The following is a 19516-nucleotide window of genomic DNA, read 5'->3' as shown; positions in this document are numbered from 1 at the left end:
GCTGTCCTCAAACCTGCGATCCTCCTCTCAGTCTCTGAAATGCTGAGATTACAAGCGTGCACTGTAATTAGCACTCCCGAGCATCTCACAGCACAGGCTGCAAAGTCACTGGGCTTCCAACAGTGGTGCAAAAGGCCGATCCCTCTGGCTGGCCTGGGGTAGGATTCTTGGAGCTGTTGTGCATGGGGCAGGCAGAGAGGGCTCAAGCCCCTCCAAACAACCACGGCCTGAGTGGGGGAAGCTTCAAATGAAAACAAAGACGAGGCACAGCGTTCCTACTGGGAGCAACGTCTACACTGCCCGCCTGTCCACCCAGGCTCCGGTAGCTCGCTCTCCACTCGGTGCTGGCAGGCACGAGCTAAGTGCATCTTCAGGCTGCTGCCGCGTGTGCACTGCTCTCTGGTCAGAAAACTACCTGGCTTTACAGGACAGCAGCAAGAGAGACCTAGTATTTGGGAGGCTGAGACGGGAGGATTGCAGGTTCGCAGCCAGCCTCATCAGCAACTTATAGCGAGGCCCTCTTCAACTTAGTGGAAGCCTGTTTCAAAATAAAATAGGGCCGTGGCTCAGAGACACAAAGCCCCTGGTGTTCAATTCCCAGTAACACACACACACACACACACACACACACACACACACACACACACACACACGGGAGAGACAAGTGCCATCAGCTCTGGCCAGGAATCCAGAGCACTGACCAGCTGGGCGACACTATTGGTAAAGAGACCAGCAGAGCAGAGATGATGCCGTTCTAGAGGGCGGGCAGCAGGATCGGCCAGGGCGGCTGCCAGCCAGGATCCGGTGCGCCTGGTGATGGGACCAGCTAACAGCGGTGGCTTCTGTCCCTAGGAACGTGGTAACTGAGCTTTCACACGGCGCGTAGAGGAGGCCCACGGGCTTTTAAAGCATTGGGCCACAGAATCTCACCCCTACTCCATCAGGTAGGATGGCCATTCCCGTCTAACTTGATCAGCCAGTGTTTAGGTGCGCAGGTGTCTGAAACCTGCCAGAGTCACGGCTACGGACGGGAGCGCTGAGCCTCCATCGGGCGCTCTGACCTCCAGGCCCGTGCTTGTCCCGCACATCAGCACGCACGGCGTGCCCGCCCGTGTGACCGTCCCCGCGTCTCAGCATATAAGGGCATATCCAGCAGGCGGGAGGGAATCGCGCTGTATCCCGGAGACAAAGCCGCCGGGCTGGCCTAGAGCGGCGAAAATTCCATCTGCGAGATGTGCACGGGCTTTTTCGTATATATTCTGGCTCTCGAGGAAGAAAACCCCACCCTGTGTTCATTTCCCCATTTATCACGAAAAAATTGCTAGCATTTTCTACTCGACAAAAGATACAAAGCGTCAGCACAACGCAATTAAAAAAATGAACGACTGAAAATGACCACGTGAAACAGATGCAGTTACGCACCACGTATTGCAAGAGCCAAAAATATCTTAAACAAAGAAGGTCACTCCTCCGTGAGAAGTGCCCCGGCCGGCACTGCCGTCCTCCATCCAGTGGCACTCACAACCAGGAGCCCAACATCTCTAGCACAGGGAGGATTTTCAGGTTCGAGGCGAAGTCGTGAAATCCTTTCCCTTTTTAGAATAATGGACTGGCAAACCCCTTAGGTAGTCATCAACGCTGACTTAAAGAAAAATATCAAGAACATCCTGGCCTGATGAGATGTATGGAAAAGCGACCCAAATATGACTAAAATATCAACCTCGCAGCTAATTCTCAAGAGCCCAAAGAGCAGAGGCAGAGCCACAGTGAACGTCAGAGGGGCCATATTTAGAATTTTTTTTTGTAGCTGTGATACATGAGGTCCAGGGCTCGAGCAAGTAGCTGCAGAAACGAATCAGCTTTATTGTACTGTTTCAGGCTACCTTAGGCAACACTATAAAACTACTAATGACGACCTTCTTCCATCCTAAGGTGGCTTACCCAAGACGGTCTGTACAAGCTACAATTTGAGTCCTGTCGTGCGTATCTGCGTTGTCAACAGACACAGAGGTGTGTGCGGGGTCTCACTCACCGTCAGAATGCCGTGCCAGAGCCCGACGTCCTTTTTGAAATCTAACACATTCACAATGGTTTCAGCTGTGCAAGGGAAAAACATAAAAGGGTTTTACATATGGCAGATCAACACTGACCAAACTGTAAGGAGAACCCGACGTCAAGGAGGAGTGATTGTGGGTCTTGCAAGGTTGTCCCTGCGCTACCGCCTCAGGAAGCCGGCAGCCCTCAGCCGGGGCCGGCGCATGCCTGCCGCCTCGGCACTTGGGAGGCGAGACAGGAGCAGCGCAGCCAGCCCCAAGGTCAGGAGACCCTGCTACGAGACAGAATAGGGCTGGGTGCGGCTCAGAGGTAGGATGCCCTGGGTTCAAGTCCCAGCATCAGAGAGAAAAGAAGGAAGGGAGAGAGGGAGGGAGGGAAGAAGGGAGGAAGAAAAAAGAAAAAGGAAAAGAGAAAGAAAAAGAAAAGAAAAAGAAAAAGGAAAAAAGAAAAAAAGGCAGGCAGACATTCTTCCACCTTTCATCCGAGCACTGGCAGCTTGGCCAGGCCTGGGCAGAGCTTCCAGGAGAGTACCCACCCACCACCACGACTTGGAGCCTGTTTGTGTGCCAATTCTCCCTCCCCGCTGCTCTCTTCTGGAAAGGCTTTTCATCCCCTGGCGTGCACCTCCGGGTTTAAGTTGCTGAGGCTGGCCTCCAACCTGTGATCCCCCGTCTCAGCCTCCTATGTACTGGGATTACCAGCGTGCGCCACCATGACCGGCTTGGCCCTTCTTTGGAAGTTCCACTCGTCAACCCGGGTGAACAAAAGCTTCGGCGCCTCCACTGCCGCCACTCACTGCCCCGGGAGTTCTCTATCTCCACCAAGACCTACACTCTGGTTTCTCTCACCAAGAGCACATCGTCACGTTTCCAGTTCCACTTTCAGAGGCTCAGGAAAGGAGAGGGGCCAGGCAGAGGGAATTTCAAAATATAAAAGCTCAAAGCACCCCTAAACATTCTAGGTTTCCTTTTTGCAAAAGAGTTTCTATTGAGAAATATAAGTATTATATATAGATCTTATGGGAACACTGGATACATATGCATGGCTCCCCATCTTTGACATCATGTCCGGTAACAGCTTAGAAGCTGGTAACTCACAGGGTCCTGCCGGTGACAAGCAGCTTGTCTCCAAGCTCAAAAAGGAGCACAGACCAACCGAGCACAACATCTCCCCAAGACTAGTCAATTGGCCTTTTCTTTTTGGTACTGGGGATGGAACCCAGGGGCATTCTACCTCTGAGCAACACCCCCAGCCCTATTTTTTATTCTTTATTTTGAAGCAGGGTCTCATTGAGTTGGAGAGGGCCTCACTCAGTAGCTGAGGCTGGCCGAGGACCATGATCCTCCCGTCTCAGCCTCCCAAATGCTGGGATCACAAGTGTGCCCACCAGGCCTGGATCTTAATTTCTTTTTAAATAATGATTATCAGAGGACAGAGAGAGAATGCCAATGATAGAAAAGAGTAAAGCGTTGTGCTCTGGAGAGGCAGGTGCCACTGATGGAGAGAGAAGCCGGGAAGGGATCTGCACAGGGACCGGGGTGGCAAGCCAGCAGCCTCTCAGGGACCCGCATTAGGCCTTCCTTCTCTGGGTTCAATTCATGCTGTTACCATGGTTACTACTTCCCCCACCCCCGTGGTACTAGGAATTGAACCCAGGGGCATTCTACTACTGAGTTATACCCCCGACTCCCCTTTTTAAAATTTTGAGACAGAGTCTCTTTAGGTTATCCAAGCTGGCCCCAAACTTGTGATCCTCCTGCCTCAGCCTCCCAAGTAGCTGGGATTACTGGTGTTGCGCCATCATGCCTGGCTACTCATTCCTTTAACCTGTGTCTCCAAAAACAATCCCATCCAGGGAAAGGAGATACAAGCCGGTCCTTCTCCACTGCGGAAGCCCATGCCTGGGATTACCCACCCTTAAAGATTCTTGTTCAGTGAGTAGAGAGAGGCCGAGCTTTAAAAACACACGTCTAAACTCATGTGCAGCCAGGGATGAAGATCCATGCTGCCAATTGCAATGGGCTCAATTATGACCTCAAACCCATAGAGAGAAGCCCTAACCCACCTAACTGTATTGTATCGGGAGATAGGCTCTTTGACGAGGTTATTGATGGTAAACGAAGTCACAAGGTTGGGGCTCTACTTGGTATCCTCTCAAGAGGATTAGAATTTTTCAGATATACACAGAGCAACCGCTGGCAAGATACAGGAAGGCGGCACCACAAAGGGGGATGGAAGACCTCAGCAGAAACCAACCCTGCCCGCCTCCCCACCTCCAGCTCCCAGCCTCAGAGCTGGGTCTGCTGTCCAAGCCAGCCTGGTCGTGGTACTTGGTTACACCAGCAGAGTTAACACCCTCAACTCGGTAGCCCTGGAAGTTGACACCCAATAAAGCTGAGCACCAACTTCATGTTACTTTCGTGGTTACTACAAGAACAGTCTGGCTCTCCACCGGGCAGCCCTGGTCAATAGAACCTGAATCCAGGGCGCTGGGAGACCGGATCTCATCCACACCTTCCGTGTAGCTGCACGCCTGCGTGAGCGCCTGGCAGTGCGTCAGCAGCGCAATCCTGGTCACCGTCACGCCAAGCACGCTTCCATCCTTACAAGTCTTGTACTGAAACGAGACAGAAAATGCATCAGAGAGCGGTTCCAAAAGCAAAGTCCTAGCCCTGTTTCTTATCTGTCATTCTAGGTGTTTTTTTTTTTTTTTTTTTTTTTTTGCGGTACTGGGGATTGAACCCAGGAACATGCTCTGAGCTCTATCTCCAAGCCTTTTTTTTGGGGGGGTGGTATTAGAGGTGAAACCCAGGGGCTTTCTACCTATTTTATACTTTGTTTGGAAACAGGGTCTCACTAAGTTGCTGAGAGCCTCACTAAGTAGCTGAGGCTGGCTTGGAACCTGCGCGATCCTCCTGTCTCAGCCTCCCAAGCGCTGGGATTACAAGCGTGCTCCACCATGCCTGGCTCATCTTCAAGCCTTTTTAAATTGTTTAATTCTAGCCAAGCTAGGTGGTGCGTGCTTGTAATTACAGTGCTTGGGAGGCTGAGACAGGAGGATCTCAGGTTCACAGCCAGCCTCAGCTACTTAGCAAGGTCCTCTGCAACTTAGTGAGACCCTGTTTCAAAATAAAGGAAAATAGGGTTTGGAGTACAGTCCAGAGGTAGAATTCCCCTGGGTTCTATCCCCAGTACCACAAAAAAGTAGTTTAATTCTGAAGCAGGGTCACGCTAGATAGGTTCCTTTCAGTCACAAATTTGCTGAGGTTGGTCTCGAACCTGCAATCCTCCTGCCTCAGCCTCCCAAGTACTGGGATTACAGGCGTGTGCCACCACACCCAGCCCTTCTAAGTAGCTGAGGCACTCCTGGAGCTAGTTTAAGAATGGGAAGCAAACACAGATTCCCAAAGGCTACCCCCAGACCCAGTGGAAGGAGGCGGCACCCGACCTACCTCGATATAAGCCGTGTCGTTATTTGCATCTTTAATGTGTGGGAACCAATCCCGAGGAGGTTTGGAGAGGTGTTTCGACTCTGTGACGAACCATAGCAGCTTTGGCCAACCTTGGAAATAAACACATTTCTTTTAAGGAGCATCCAGGGGGGGAAAAAAAAATCAGTCCAGAAAAATCTCTCTCCAGTCACGTGGCTCTCACACACTGCTTCAGTGCATCTGAGATGACACCGAAACCAGAGCCACCGCCAGGTAAGTCCTGCCACCCACGGGCTGATGAGCTGCGTGTGTGAGCGGGGATGTCGGCAGGTGACAGATCTGGGTCCCGGAACAGAGGGCATGCTTCCTCAGCGGCATCTCGTGACCCAAGGACTCGGGGTGGGGGGGGCCTCGAAGGCTCTAGGGCGTACCTTTGAACTGCGGGATCTCTCCCGTCGGGCTTTTGGGGAGTCCTTTGTGGCAAGCATCACTGGTCAGGGCTACGGTCACGCCACAGCTCCCAAGCAAGAAGCCTATCTGCTGGCTGCCTGCGTCCTGAGAAAGGGCGACAGAGAGAAGAGGTGAGAACCCAGACACAGCTCTGCTTTGGGCAAAAACGCCATCCAGTTTTCCATACTGGGGAAACAAACTGACCTTCCCAAGTCCCTTCTTTGTACCCCAAGCCCTAGCAATTCAGGCATGGGTGTGGCAGCCCGCCCAGCTGGATCAAATCCCAGCTCTGCTGCGTGCTAAGTATTTCATCTTGAACAAGCTGGCTGGCTTGGACTCAGTTTCTCGTCTGTAACAGTGTACTGGGTGTGGCGACACAGGCCTGCCATCCCAGGCCCTTGGGAGGCTGAGACAAGAGTATCACAGGTTGGAGGCCAGCTTTAGCAAGACTCAGCAACTTAGTAAGGCCCGGTCTCAAAACAAAAAAATAAAAGGGCTGGAGGTGTAGCTTGGAGGTGGAATGCTCCTGGGCGCAACTCCAAGCACCACAAAGAGCAAGTAAATGAAAGAAAAAAAAGAAAGGAAGGGAGAAAAAAAGGCCAGTGTTAAAAGCCATCTCACAGGTCGTCTTTGAGGAATGTGAAATTCATACACAAAGTGCTTAGCACATGGCCCGCATTTTGAATCTCCTTAAAAGATTGTCATAGCCAGGCTTGATGGTGCATACCTACAATCTCAGCACTCAAGAGGCTCACAGGAGGATTGCAGGTTTGTGGCCAGCCTCAGCCACTTAGCGAGATCCTATAACAAAATTCACCAAAATCCCCCCCCCCCCGCCCCCGGGCAGTATTGAGGATGGAACACTTCTACACTCCCAGACCTATTTTAAAAATATTTTATTTGGAAACAAGGTCTCTTAAGCCAGCATGGCTGGCTTTGAACCTGCGCGATCCTGTCTCCTCCTCCCAAACGTGGGGATTACAAGCGTGCGCCACCACGCCCGGCAAAATTCACCAAAAAATTTTGAAGACTAAAGATGAAGCTCAAAGGAGGAACGCCCCTCAGTTCAATCTCCAGCACCCCCCAAAAACTTAAAACATTTTATTTCCCTCCAATTCTGTAAAATTGTGATTGCAAGATTTAATCACCATGGAGTAAAAAAAGAATGCAAGAAAACACATCTCCCATACTGAGTGCCTAATGTGTGTGTGTGTGTGTGTGTGTGTGTGTGGTACTGGGGTTCCTGGAAGCCCTTCTACCTCCGGGCTATACTCCCAGACCTATTTTATATTTATTTGGAAACAGGGTCTCTTAAGCCAGCGAGGCTGGCTCCGAACCAGCACGATCCTCCTGTCTCTGCCTCCCAAGCGCAGGGATTACAAGCGTGCACCACCATGCCCGGCTCTGAGTGCCTAATTTCAAATTACTTCAAGACTGAAAAAATAATTTTATTCAGACTGGACGGGCAGATGATGCATCTCATGGCCCAGCTATTTTCCAGAGAAAGGAAGACTTGGGCCATCTTTTCTACCCTGGTACAGAGTCTCGTCAAAATAACCAAAATAGCCAGGCATAGTGGTGTACGCTTGTAATCGCAGTACTTGGGAGGCGGATACAGGAGGATCGCAGGTTCATGGCCAGCCTCAGGTACTTAGTGAGGCCCTATGAAACTTAGTGAGACTGTTTCAAAATAAAGAATAAGATTAAGAAACGGGGAGTGGGGGGGGAGTGTAGTGAGGGGTGGGGAGTGTAGCTCAGAGGTAGAATGCCCCTACGTTCAATCCCCAGTACTGAAAAAGAAATCCTAAATATTGAAAAGGGCCATGGCTGCGTGACAGCTACTCTGGAGACACCAAGTCCGGGATGCACCAGGCTGCCGGCCCTGCCTCCGGAGCATCACATCTGAGCCGACACTGTAGACGGGCCTCCTCAGGGGCGCTGGGCACAGCATGTGCACCCTGGGAGAGTTTTATTGGCCGTGACTTCCAGCTGCTGCGCAGAACAAATGTGCATCCAAGTCACTTCCGTTCAGTTTCTTTCCTCTCTCCCAACATACAGTTCTGCGTCTCCTCAGTCATTAAACCCAGAAGACAGGATGCGAGCCCCAAAGTAGCTGGCGTTATCTAGAAATAAGGATGTCATGGCGGGGGCTGGGGGAGGGCCAGTGAGGTGCGGCTGCAGGCCCCAGATGGCTCTGCGTGAAGCCCCAGCGTGAGCTGGGGGCTGGACACGGCCTGGCTGGCTCACCGTGTCTGTGCCCGGTGACAGGTAGCCGCAGAACAAGGTGCGCCCAGTTCACCCAGGTAACTTAAGGAGCCTGAAACCTCGAAGCTGCAGTCTTCAGGGTTTAGTTCATACTTTTCTTATTATAGATCTAAATCTGCAGCAAACACGTCTCATGGCACAGAATCTGCCTAGAACTCCGGCCAAAGAGCCAACCTGCACATGGGAGCAACCCTGAGGGGCAAAGAGGTCTGGGTCTGGGGAGGTGGACAGTCCCTTTGCTGGGGACATTCTGGTGTGGTTTTTTTCCTCTGGAGATGTCTCTTTCCAGTGAAGTCATAATCAGGTATGGTAATGTAAATTTCATTATGTTCGTAAATACTGCTAACTGCAGAGGTGAGAGGCAGATGGGGTAGGTCAACTCTCGCAGTGGGAAAGAGGCTTTTCCTGAGCTCTTGAGTGCTACGCTGAGTCGGGAGGTCCACGCCACAGCTGTCTACCAGCAGGGAGCAGCTGGGGTCAGTTACAGTGGTGTGCAGTAAACACACAGACACTGAGAAGAGGATGGAACAGGGACCTTGGGACTCCCAGCCAGGTGTCCCACCTGCTCTGCGCCTTTAATATCTAAACCGGGGGGGGATGAACTCAAAGAAAAAAAAAAAAAGGCCTCTTAAATCTAAGATTACAAACCACATGGGCAAGCAAAGTACATCGATCACTGGTACACACCTGCAGTGTTTGGGAGGCTGGGGCAGGAGGACTGCAGGCTTGAGGCTAGCTTTAGCTACTTGGCAAGACTCAGCTCCCACATAGGGATATTAAGAGGGCTGGGATTTAACTCGGAGGTAGAATGCTTCTGATTTCACTTCCCAAGACCAGGAGAGAGCAAAGAAAGGATTCCGCATGGGCAGGAGGGGACCAGGACGCTGCTGCCGCTGTGGTCAGTGTGAAGCGTGGTCCCCACACCAGTCTCTCTAGGGCCAGACCTGAGCTCTTACCAGGCCCAACAGTCAACACACAGCGTGGATCCAGCCCCACCTGCAGCCTTTCACACACCAATACTCCCACCAGGGGATGTGCCCACAGGCCCCGAGCCCATAGACATCAAAGAAAAGGGAAGGCACCGCCTGCATGCCCCTCTCACTACTTCTGTGCGTGGCCCCTGTCCTTGGGGACAGAATAACCAGATAGGCCTCATGCCAGCAGCAACAGCTTCCCCTGCCTGTTGGGTCCCTGTCTCGGCTCTGGAAAGGCATCTGCTTCCACCTGGCTGCATCAAGGCTGAGTTGGAGAAACAGTCACGGCAGCTCAGGAAGCACAAACCGAAGGAATCGTCTTAGGATGCGTGCTCTGACTTTGCAGTCACTTTCGGTGTACTTTTCTCCAACACCCACATTTCTGGCAAGAGTTTCTTCTTCAGATACAGGTTGACAGAGCAGGACACTCAGAGGGGACGTGGGGCCACACTCACACCGCCCCCTGCCCTGATGCGCTGTGTCACCAACATAGGCACAGGATCGACTTTCATGACAAAGCTGCCTTGACTCATTTTTCTGTCGAAAAGGTACACAGAACCCAAGTTCAAACTTTCTAGAAAGTTCTTCCTTGTGTATAGTGTGTCTGGTAGTAATTCCTCGAGTAAGCACATTAGACAGGCTGCTTTAGAGATAGCACTGGGGCCCACTGCCTGAGCCTCCATCAGAAGCACCCATCCTTCCTAAGGACTCTCACCCCAAACAAGGTGACCTAATTCATGAAGTCACCTCGTGAGAGCTTACTTTGCACCTGCAGTCTTCAAAGGACTAATGTTTATCCAATTTCATTCTTTGCCTACTCAAATTGCTGACTTAACTGTTAGCTCTCAGGAGATGGTTAAGGTAATGGGAAGATCAGTAGATAGATGAACCTTAAATGCAGAACTCTGCAAAATCAACAAAATGTTCTCCAGACAGATGAGGATAAAAGGGATTATGATAACGAAGCTAAGCAGAGCAAGGAAACTTGCACAAGAAATCTTCAACACTAAGAAACGTATCCATGAACATAGTTTATAGTCGTTTTCTTAATGATCTGCAATGGCAACTTAGAAAAGGAGAACTCCACGAGCCCAGCATCAACAATGATCAATGTTTGGCCAATCCAGCCTCATCTAGTATCTCCAACACACAGCAAACACACAGCCACACATGTATCCACACACCAGTACCTGCATACACGAATGTATGATACAAGCACACACCAACATGTGCATTCATCCACATGGGCACAAATGTATACTTGTACCTCCACATACATGCACATATGTAAATGAAAACCCATGTATACAACACACATGCACCCTGGAGTACATGAAAGTAAAGCCGACGTCAGTGGCACCGTTCACACAAGCACTGCAGCTGGGGACGTCTCCCTGAGGCGGCCTCTGCTCTGCTCCCCAAAGCCCCCTCCACTCCTGGCTCCCCAAGGTCCCAGCCATCTCTGGACTTCCTCTAACAAGCTTTGATTATTCACGTTAAGTTGTCAACACTCAACCTGACGCCAATGTTCACTTCAGAGGTTCCACTTTAAAAGGACATTTGTAGACCTTTAGTGACCAAAAATAAGCAATGCACAAGGATTCGGGGAGCAAGTGTTTCCAGCATGCAGGAGACCACCTCCCTCCAGTGCTCGAACACAGAACAGCTCAGACAGCCACGACCGTAAGCTGGGGTGACCGGGTGAGTCCCTGGCTATCTACCTCTGCTCTGGCCTGGAGGCCTGGCCCGGCCTTAGCGTGTGCCTGGCTGGATCTCACATCCTCTGAGCCCTACACTGGCCTCAATTTCCACCCCGACTTGCGCCCCCTGGGGGCCTTCGGGCCTTGGGGTGACACTGGCTCGCCTGCTCTGCAGGTCGGCAAATCCATATGCCACAGTCCTAGTCACAGCATTTGGGAGGCTGAGACAAAAGGATCGCGGTTTGCAGACAGCCTCAGCTACTTAGGGAGGCCCTTTGCAACTCAGTGAGATTGTCTCAAAATCAATAAAAATAGGGTTGGGAGTGTAGCTCAGAGGTAGAATGCCCCTGGGTTCCATCACTAGTACAGCCAAAAAAAAAAAAAAAGTTAGGGATGAAGTCAGGTGCCTTAAGAGACATGAATAGGAATCTCCCAGATATGTGGACATGATTTGGGTCCCTTCCACATCGACGCACGGTTGGCTGACAGTGACATGGTGGCAGAGGGACAGAAAGACGACACTGGGAGACCTTCACGCAGCAGGGTGAAGAAGCAATGTGTATATTTCAAAATCCCTATTCCAACTGCCTCACCGTAAAAATGAGAGGTGATGAGGATGGTAGCTGGATTTAGACCATCCCACACTGTCCACACATGTCAAAATATCACACCATCCTCCCTCAGCGAACGTAATTAAGATGTACCAATGGAAAGTCACGTTCAGAAAGAAAAGTCATAGCGTCTTTAGGCCCGAGAGTTCAGGCTCCGGAGCGCCTCTCCGACAGCAGTGGAAACCATCTGTCGAGCCCCTAGAATTCGAACATGACTCATTGGCTGGCTTCAGGAAGGTTTCCAGATGTCCCAGTAGAAGTACACTCCCCGTAGCTTCTGCATAACTGAGTGTCACCTGCAAGCAAGGTCACCTCAGGCCATGCTTCCCCCTTCAGAGAATGTTCTAGAGAAAAGCAGGCAGGGGACGTGAACCCTGAGGGGCTTTGGTCCACGTGCTAGCTACTTTGGTTCTGAGATCAAAGGCCACTTGAATGGGACACGCACTCTGGGAGCTGAGGGAACTATCGGCAGGTGGATTTTCTCTGGCTTCCCATCACTGTGACATCCCGGCCACCTACTACGTCCCCAGCCTCGTTCCCCTTTCTCCTGCACTCTCCAATGTCTGACCACAGACCCCATCCCCAGGCCAACTCCATACATGCACAGTGAGCCCAATGGCCACTCACTGGGGGCACAGGCCTCTATCAAGGGGTCTGGCAGGTCCTCCTGTGACAGATAAAGCCTTTTCTAATTTATCGCCACCCTACCTTGACACCTGTGCGCCCTCAGAAAGAGCCCCAGAGAGCCAGGTATGGTGGCGCATGTTTGTAATCCCAGTACTTAGGCTGGGACAGGAATATCACAAGTTCTCAGCAACTTAGCGAGACCTTGTTTACAAATAAAAAACAAAAAAAGGACGGAGGTGTAGATTAGAGGTTGAATGTCCCGGGGTTCAATCCCCAGTACCCCATCTACACAAATCAAATTAGAAAGGCATCCAATCAATTCCTAAGGGTCAGTTCATAACTCTCTCAACACGGCTCTCCCTTTGATTTCCTTTTGAGTGCTTCAGTACTTCCCACCATCTCAAAAATGTGCTACCATAAAGCACCTCGGGGCCCAAATAACGGTCACCTTGGATTTTTTTAATGATGGTCTGCCAGGGGTTTTTGAAATTCTGCCCGTTTTCAGGAAAGAATACGGTCGTTCTGCCCAAGAGAGCGCAATGCGCTTATGTTCTCCGGGAGGGTCACCGCCACACTGTCCCTCAAAGCACTGGCCTGGGAGAACCTGCCCTGATTTGGAAGACGCCAGGCCAAACATTTCAAACCAACATATCGAAACCGAGTACGCCAACAGTACGAAGCGTCTTGTGTCTGGCTGAGTCCCTGACACTCCATCTGCATGCGCCCCTCAGTCCACCAGTGCCTCCCAATGATCACTTTACTGTTAGAGAACGCAGAGGATTTTAAGCCTTGAGGTCAAATCCTCCAGCAAGGCCCTTTATTTCCTTCCAGAGAGGCGCCGGCTACTGAAATCTATATAACTGAAGAGCAGCCTCCCGGGATTAGGGGGGCAGTCGGGCAGAAGTGCAGCTAGGACAGGCTGTCATGCTCAGTAAACCCCCCAACTCCCCCTCCTCTCACGCTGTGAAGATCACAGGGGAAGCAGCCGATGGGGTGTGCAATGCAAACCTGGGTGCTGCTGCAGACCCCTGCAGAAATCCAGGTCCTCCCCAGCTCCTGCAGGAGGGCAGCCCCGAGGTCAGGGGTGGGGGTCCCTTTCTTCCTGTCCCCTGCAGGCGTGTCTGACAAGCATGCACACTCAGCAACTAAGCAGGGAGCTCCCTGGCTCTGTACAGAGCTAATCTCAAGTGGAAAAGTTCCCTCCACTCTCAGTAGGAGCCCCACGTTTTCTCCCTTCCCATCCAGGGAGCAGAGTTTGCAGCGCAAGCAGATAACCTGCCCAGGCCCGGAAGGGCTTCCTATGATGTGTTCAGAAAGGCGCAGAAGATTTTTTTCGTTTTGGTACTGGGGGTGGAACCCAGGGGTTTCTCTACCTCCAGGCTGTACTCCCAGACCAATTTTAATTTTTATTTGGAAACGGTCTAAGTTGCTGAGAGCCTAAGGAGCTGAGGCTGGCTTCAAACCTGTGCGATCCTCCTGTCTCAGCCTCCATAAGCACTGGGATTATAAGCGTGCACCACCATGTTTGGCTTGGAGCAAAATATTTTTAAATCCTGAATCTGTCCATTTCAGTGACAGAGGAGCCAAAGACAGCCGGGCATTTCTTTGTCAAGTCTTAGCGGGGGCTGCAGGTAAGCAGTGTACTTGAGAGCATCCTACATGGGTTGCTCACTACAGGTGCACTAAAGGAAGCCTCATTTAATGGCAGTATTCGCGGGCACTTGCCCACTTCCTGAAACATCTCCTCCAAGCTCTTACAATTGCTGATTTGATGAGCAGCTCATCCTACAGACTGAGAGAATTAAGACTGCTACCTATTAGAATATGAGCATCAGAAGTGTCTGTCCTGGACTAAGGGATAGTGATGACAAGTTTAGTCACTTAAATTACCAAACGATCTACCAGATCGGATAAACCCCAGGCTCGATCGTGTCAAAATATCTGAACAAAAGCCACCACTTCTCTCAACAAATAGCTATCATGGGCCCAGCTCCCTGGTGCATGTGACGCCAAGCGACAGGTGATCATTCTCTGTAGACGGGGATTAGAGGCCTCAGTGTTCTCGACCTTTGGAGGCAGCACATCCTATAGCTGTGTTGTATATGGTAACTGCTTCTCTTCATATTTAACTGAAGAAACCTGTTCAGAGCCTCAGAAACAACCAGAACCTCTTGGTGCACCTCTACCCATCTCCAGGTTGGATGGCAAGCCACGGGAGAAACTACCGCCTGTACCGTCACTCACACCCAATAGAAAATTCAACCCGATCCGAGCCCTCTGGTGGGCTTTGGTGAACAGAGCCATCTTTACCTTCCTCGTGAGCGGCACTTCGATGGGTACCGGAACGACTTCGGCCAGCAGGCAGCCATAGAAGGCCACCATGAAAGCAGCAGGGTCATTGTTGGGGAACACCAGCGCCACCTGCAGGGATCGAGAGGCAAGGAAGAAAGTCCCCATCAGCATGTGGTCTTCCCTCTCAAGATACCAGTGCAGGATTCACCCTGTCATGGACAGCAGGATTAACGTTACAGGGACTGATGGCTGGAACCAGAACTGAGCACTAGGTAAACGAATTTCAGTGAGAACATTATCTCTTTATATGAAACGTGAACGGTCCGAGTCACCTGTAACTACTAGAGTCCAATTTCATTCTTGGTATACCATCTTATTTATGTAATTTTTATGTAGATGTAACTGTAGTGTGCATATTGCCTTTTTATGGTACTGAGGATTGAACCAAAGTACCATTTTATCTCCAAGCTAAATCTCCCCAGCTTTTTAAAAGTTGTTATTGGTACTGTAGACGGAACCTAGGGGCATTCTGCCTCCAAGCTATACCCCTAACCCTGTTTTTGTTCTATTTGGAAACAATCTTAAGTTGCTCAGAGCCTTGCTATGTTGCTGAGGCTGGCTTTGAACCTACCACCTTGTCTCAGACTCTCACATAATGGGTTTACAGTTGGATGCTATTACACCTGGCCTTTTTATTTTGAAACAGGGTGTTGCAGAGTTGCCCAGGGCATTATTACGTTGTTGAGGCTGGCCTCAAACCTGTGATCCTCCTGTCTCAGCCTCCCAAGCACTTACATTACAGGCAATGGGCTACCACTCTGCCGTACATTTTGTTTTTACTATTTTCACTGAGCTTTATAAATGATTCCTCCTATCTTCGTACGAGGAATATGAACCCTCTTAATAGCTACTAAGTGGATCTATGATTCTTCAGTAAACTTCTTGATGGAAAGGCCTGAAGCCAGATCCAGAGAGGACTCAACTCAGTACTCATGGACCTTTTTTTAGCTCTGAGATCTTATGTGCAATTTTGGCACTGGCCTGAGTTTTCCTATCTTAAAAATGAGAACAATGACAGAAACTGTATCTTAGCATTGTGATGAATGTCCAATGAGTCACTGACAGGAAGAGGTACAGGTGCGACGCCCGGCACATCACAGGCCCTAGGTATACTTGCTACTAGCAATGCACGTGTTATTAGTCCCAGTTTGACAGCCACGTCAGTCACTACCACACCTGTTCTGGCTGCTTACCGTTGAAGGTAAGTCCGTCTTTAGTGAACATTGGGCCACGCGTGATCCCCACCTCCCCATCCTCTCAAGTTTAGTTGTACTTAGAGTAAAATAGTCACGAATGTCTAAAAGCGTCATTTATGTAAATTACTATTAAGTGATGTTAATACTAATCAACAGGTGACTCCTAAGTCCATTCTGTAATAGTCCTTAATAGTGTATCTTGAGTAATTTCTCAGGAAATTGTCATTATTGTTCCTCCTTTGAACTGCTTTTCGTGCCCCTTATCTACTAGTGTTTCGTATGTTCCCCAAACTTTGATGTTTTGATAGCATCCACTCATATTTGAGGCAAAGATTTCTTGACATATTCTTTTGTTGATATAGACATTTAATATTTTATATTTGCCAAACTTTTCCTATTATCATTTAACAAATATTTCACTCAATTTATTCTAATTTGGAAATTAACCTGGAGTTAAATTTTAGTATAGTTACACATTCTGAAAAAAGGCATTCGTAGGTACTTTTTTTTTTTTTTTCTTGCGGGTCTGGGGATGGAACCCAGGGGCATTTTGACCCTTGATCTACACCCTCTGTCCTATTTTTTATTCTCAATTTTGAAACAGTCTCACTGAGTTGCAATGGGCCTCACTAAGTAGCTGAGGCTGGCCGTGAACTGCGATCCTCTGGTCTCAGCCATCCGAATGCTAGGATTTCAAGCATGTGCCACCACGCCTGGCTTAAAATGTACTTCTTAAAAATTAAGATGGCTAGGACTTCACTAGGTCAAAGCCTGACCTCACTATTTTATATGACAACTAGGTTCTAGTCTGACCTCACCAGGTTACATCACCACATCGCAGTCCGCCATAGGCTGAAACATGGTCCTATGGCACATGATTGCTTTATAGAGTAGTGAATTTGATGTGTATCTAAACTTGCTTTCTAGTTACCCCAGCACTGTCTTAAGTAGCCCTTCCTGTTTGGGGTTTCCGAGAGCTTCCTTTGTGACAGTTTTCATTGCCTGTTCTATTTCTGGATCCCCACCATTTCTGCATAATTCCATCTTAACATGAGTTTCTCTCACATGCTGTATCAGTGTTACTCTTCCACAGAGATGATGCAGGTGGGCATGTTCTAAGCACACAGATCCCATGATTTAGCATCTATACATCCGAGCTTGGCAGACCCTTATGCTAGAATTCCAGTTGTTTTCTGTGCAGAAAACTGGGTTCTATACTAAGTTCCACATGTAAATAAGGACGTGAAGCTCAGGTGTAACATTAAAAGAGAAATCACTTGTTTTCTGTAACTTGCCCAATTGATGTAATAAAAATCTGCTTTCCACTGGAAGGCAACAGCCTAAGAAATTTAACAGAGGGAGAACTGTAGCCATGGAGTGCTTCCAAGTTTTGTCTATCTCATTGACTCCTGTAAAAGACATTTTAAGGTCTAAGTGGGCTGTGCTGCTTACTAGGTATGAGCCTTCCTGTGTTAAAAAACACTTGCCCTCCATAAGCCCAATTGCCTTCGAAGCCAACATAAAAGAAAAAAAACACAACACGGCTCATTGAAATGTTGTGAAGATGAAACCATTCATAGCAAAGGTTGAGAAATCCGTCCATGTACTAACAAGGAGAGGCCAAAGGCTGGGGTTTTAAAGTGGAAGGCATCTTTTCCAGAAAAGCCTACATATTTCTTTTTGGTACCGGGAATGGAACCCAGGGGCATTCTATATTTGAGCTACACCCCAGGCCTATTTTTTATTTTGAAACAAGGTCTCACTGAGTTGCACAGGGCTTCACCAAGTACCTGAGGCTGTCTGAGAACTGGGATCCTCCTGTCTCAGCCTCCTAAATGCTGGGATTACAAGTGTGCGCCACCACGCCCGGCTTCAGAAAAGACTACATTTTGCAGTTTTAACCAGGTACGCTGGCTGCACTTACCCTGTCTCCGGGCCGCACCATAGGTTCTTGTTTTGTACCTAATTTATGTAGAATGTTGTACGCAACCTTCATACTTCTCGTCCAGAGTTTACCTATCAACACAAAGCAGAAAGACATGAGTAACCACACGGCCGCACACGCGTCTGCAGCGGCGTGCCCGGGTGCGCAGTGGTCTAGGGCAAGCTCTCCAAGCCGAAGCCCACAGCACCGCGCTTTTGCTTCCAGTAGGTGAAGAGCCTGGGAGGGACTCTAAGAGGTGACCATCCAAAAGGGGGGATGGATGAGCCAGACTAGAAACTGGCAATCGAGTCGAGGCTTGGATAAGCAGCTGAGGCTTTGATAAACAAAGCTTTGGGAGAAAAGTAAAAAAAAAAAAAAATTCAACCAAAACCTGTTTGCAGTAAGGTTGGACTTGGCACTGGCTCAAGTCAACATCACTCAGCCATGGGAGTGGGGTCTTCAGGGTTCCCTCTCTATCAAGTTTACCCAAAGCTCTTTTCATTTTAATCCTTCAACTTCTGCCGAGTTCCTGGACTCAAGATGAAAGCTAGAGCCAAGAGTTATGACTCATGCGAGCACAGACAAGCCTGAACATCTTAATGAGGTCCCAAAGGCACGCCAAACTCCTTAGTGCTCAGGGTCCCCACAGCAGAACCTAAGAAAGCTTTAATTATCACCACGGAAGTCGTGAGGCGGATGTCTAGGGACAATACATACAGATGATTTGAGAACAGGGCTTTGGTTTTAAGCACAATGCTTTAAGAAATCCTGATTTTCAATTTTAATATTCAATTGGTGATATCTCCAATTCATCACAGCCTGGCGAGAAACTTTTAAGCAAGGGAAGTAATTATTACTCCGTTTGCTGGGCCATCAGCAGAGAAGGGTAGACGTCTAATCTAGGCGAGCCTCTTGAGAACTGTTTTTTTCTTCCATTTCAAAGCTTGAGTACCTTGTGAACACAGTATGTGTCGCACCTATCTTAGCAAATGTGCGCTGGGGTCAGAATGAGCCGAGCTCACACATGCGGGGTTGATCCTAGGCTCCTCACGTTCAGGGAGATAAGCCCTGGCGTGCTGGACTGGCATGCAACAGTGGTTCCCCGTACGTAATCAGCTGCAAGGCCGAATCTGGGCAGACATGAGGGTCACCCAGAAAAATCATCTGTCACTTTGAATAAGACCTATTTTCCAGGAGCATAATTGAAAAAAAAATAAAGCAAACTCACACTTGATGGTAGATGACATCCTCTATCCATTTAAAACTACCCACTGGAGGAACAAGAGCAAAGGAGCTCTGAAAAACACATTCCCGACCCTAATACGTTCCTCAGTCCGAATCCTATTTAGGACCAGGAAATGCGCAGGTCCACAGCTGGCGCCTCCTGGGGCCTCCCCCCTCCCCAAAGCCGGGCTCCGCCGAGGGTCCATCATTTAACATCTGGCCCTTGTTCTTGTCTAAATGCAAAAAACAAGCTTCTTCTTGCAAGCGGAAAAGTGAGTTGTAAAAACAAAACCAAAAGTTAAGAGTATCTAACCTCACACAGGCAGATGTACTTCAAGTCATTTTAGTCTTTTAGGTATTAGAAGCATTTCTTTGCAAAGATGAAGCAGATAGTATGAAAATATCCTGACGATGTGCTTTCTCCACGGCACTTAGACCAAAAGACAAAGAAAGGCATTTCTCTGGTACCACTAACAACTCGCATAACTTTTCAGAGTGCATTCATCGTATTGAATCAAGAATTAGAGGATGCTGCTTCTTTGGCTTTTTGAGAAAGGACCATGGATACGATTTTTCTTCAAAGCAATATATATCAAAGTGGTGCCAGTCACAATTCCAAATACACAATCCCAAATGTGAAAATTCAGAAAGATCAAAGTCCCTATTGTCTATTGGCCCACCCCCATCACAACTCTGAAAAATCCCAA

At 49.2% G+C, this 19516-nt stretch overlaps 1 protein-coding gene across 2 annotated transcripts in view; it reads right to left on the bottom strand.

The window, feature by feature from the left end:
- The window catches only part of DIP2C (disco interacting protein 2 homolog C), a gene marked incomplete at both ends in the record, with an annotated part of 371916 nt that overhangs the window by 86822 nt on the left and 265578 nt on the right, over positions 1 to 19516 (bottom strand). For both annotated transcript variants that reach the window (XM_080716999.1, XM_080717000.1), the window contains 6 exons: positions 2033 to 2097; positions 4570 to 4672; positions 5508 to 5617; positions 5918 to 6041; positions 14424 to 14534; positions 17586 to 17677. In XM_080716999.1, coding sequence (XP_080573125.1) covers positions 2033 to 2097; positions 4570 to 4672; positions 5508 to 5617; positions 5918 to 6041; positions 14424 to 14534; positions 17586 to 17677 — 605 coding nt within the window. The remainder of the gene's footprint in view (positions 1 to 2032; positions 2098 to 4569; positions 4673 to 5507; positions 5618 to 5917; positions 6042 to 14423; positions 14535 to 17585; positions 17678 to 19516) is intronic.

Source organism: Muscardinus avellanarius, assembly GCF_963383645.1.
Source record: "Muscardinus avellanarius genome assembly, chromosome: 20".
NCBI lineage: Eukaryota > Metazoa > Chordata > Mammalia > Rodentia > Gliridae > Muscardinus > Muscardinus avellanarius.
Note: the sequence above shows the minus strand (reverse complement) of the source record. Positions and strands in the feature narration are given on the sequence as shown.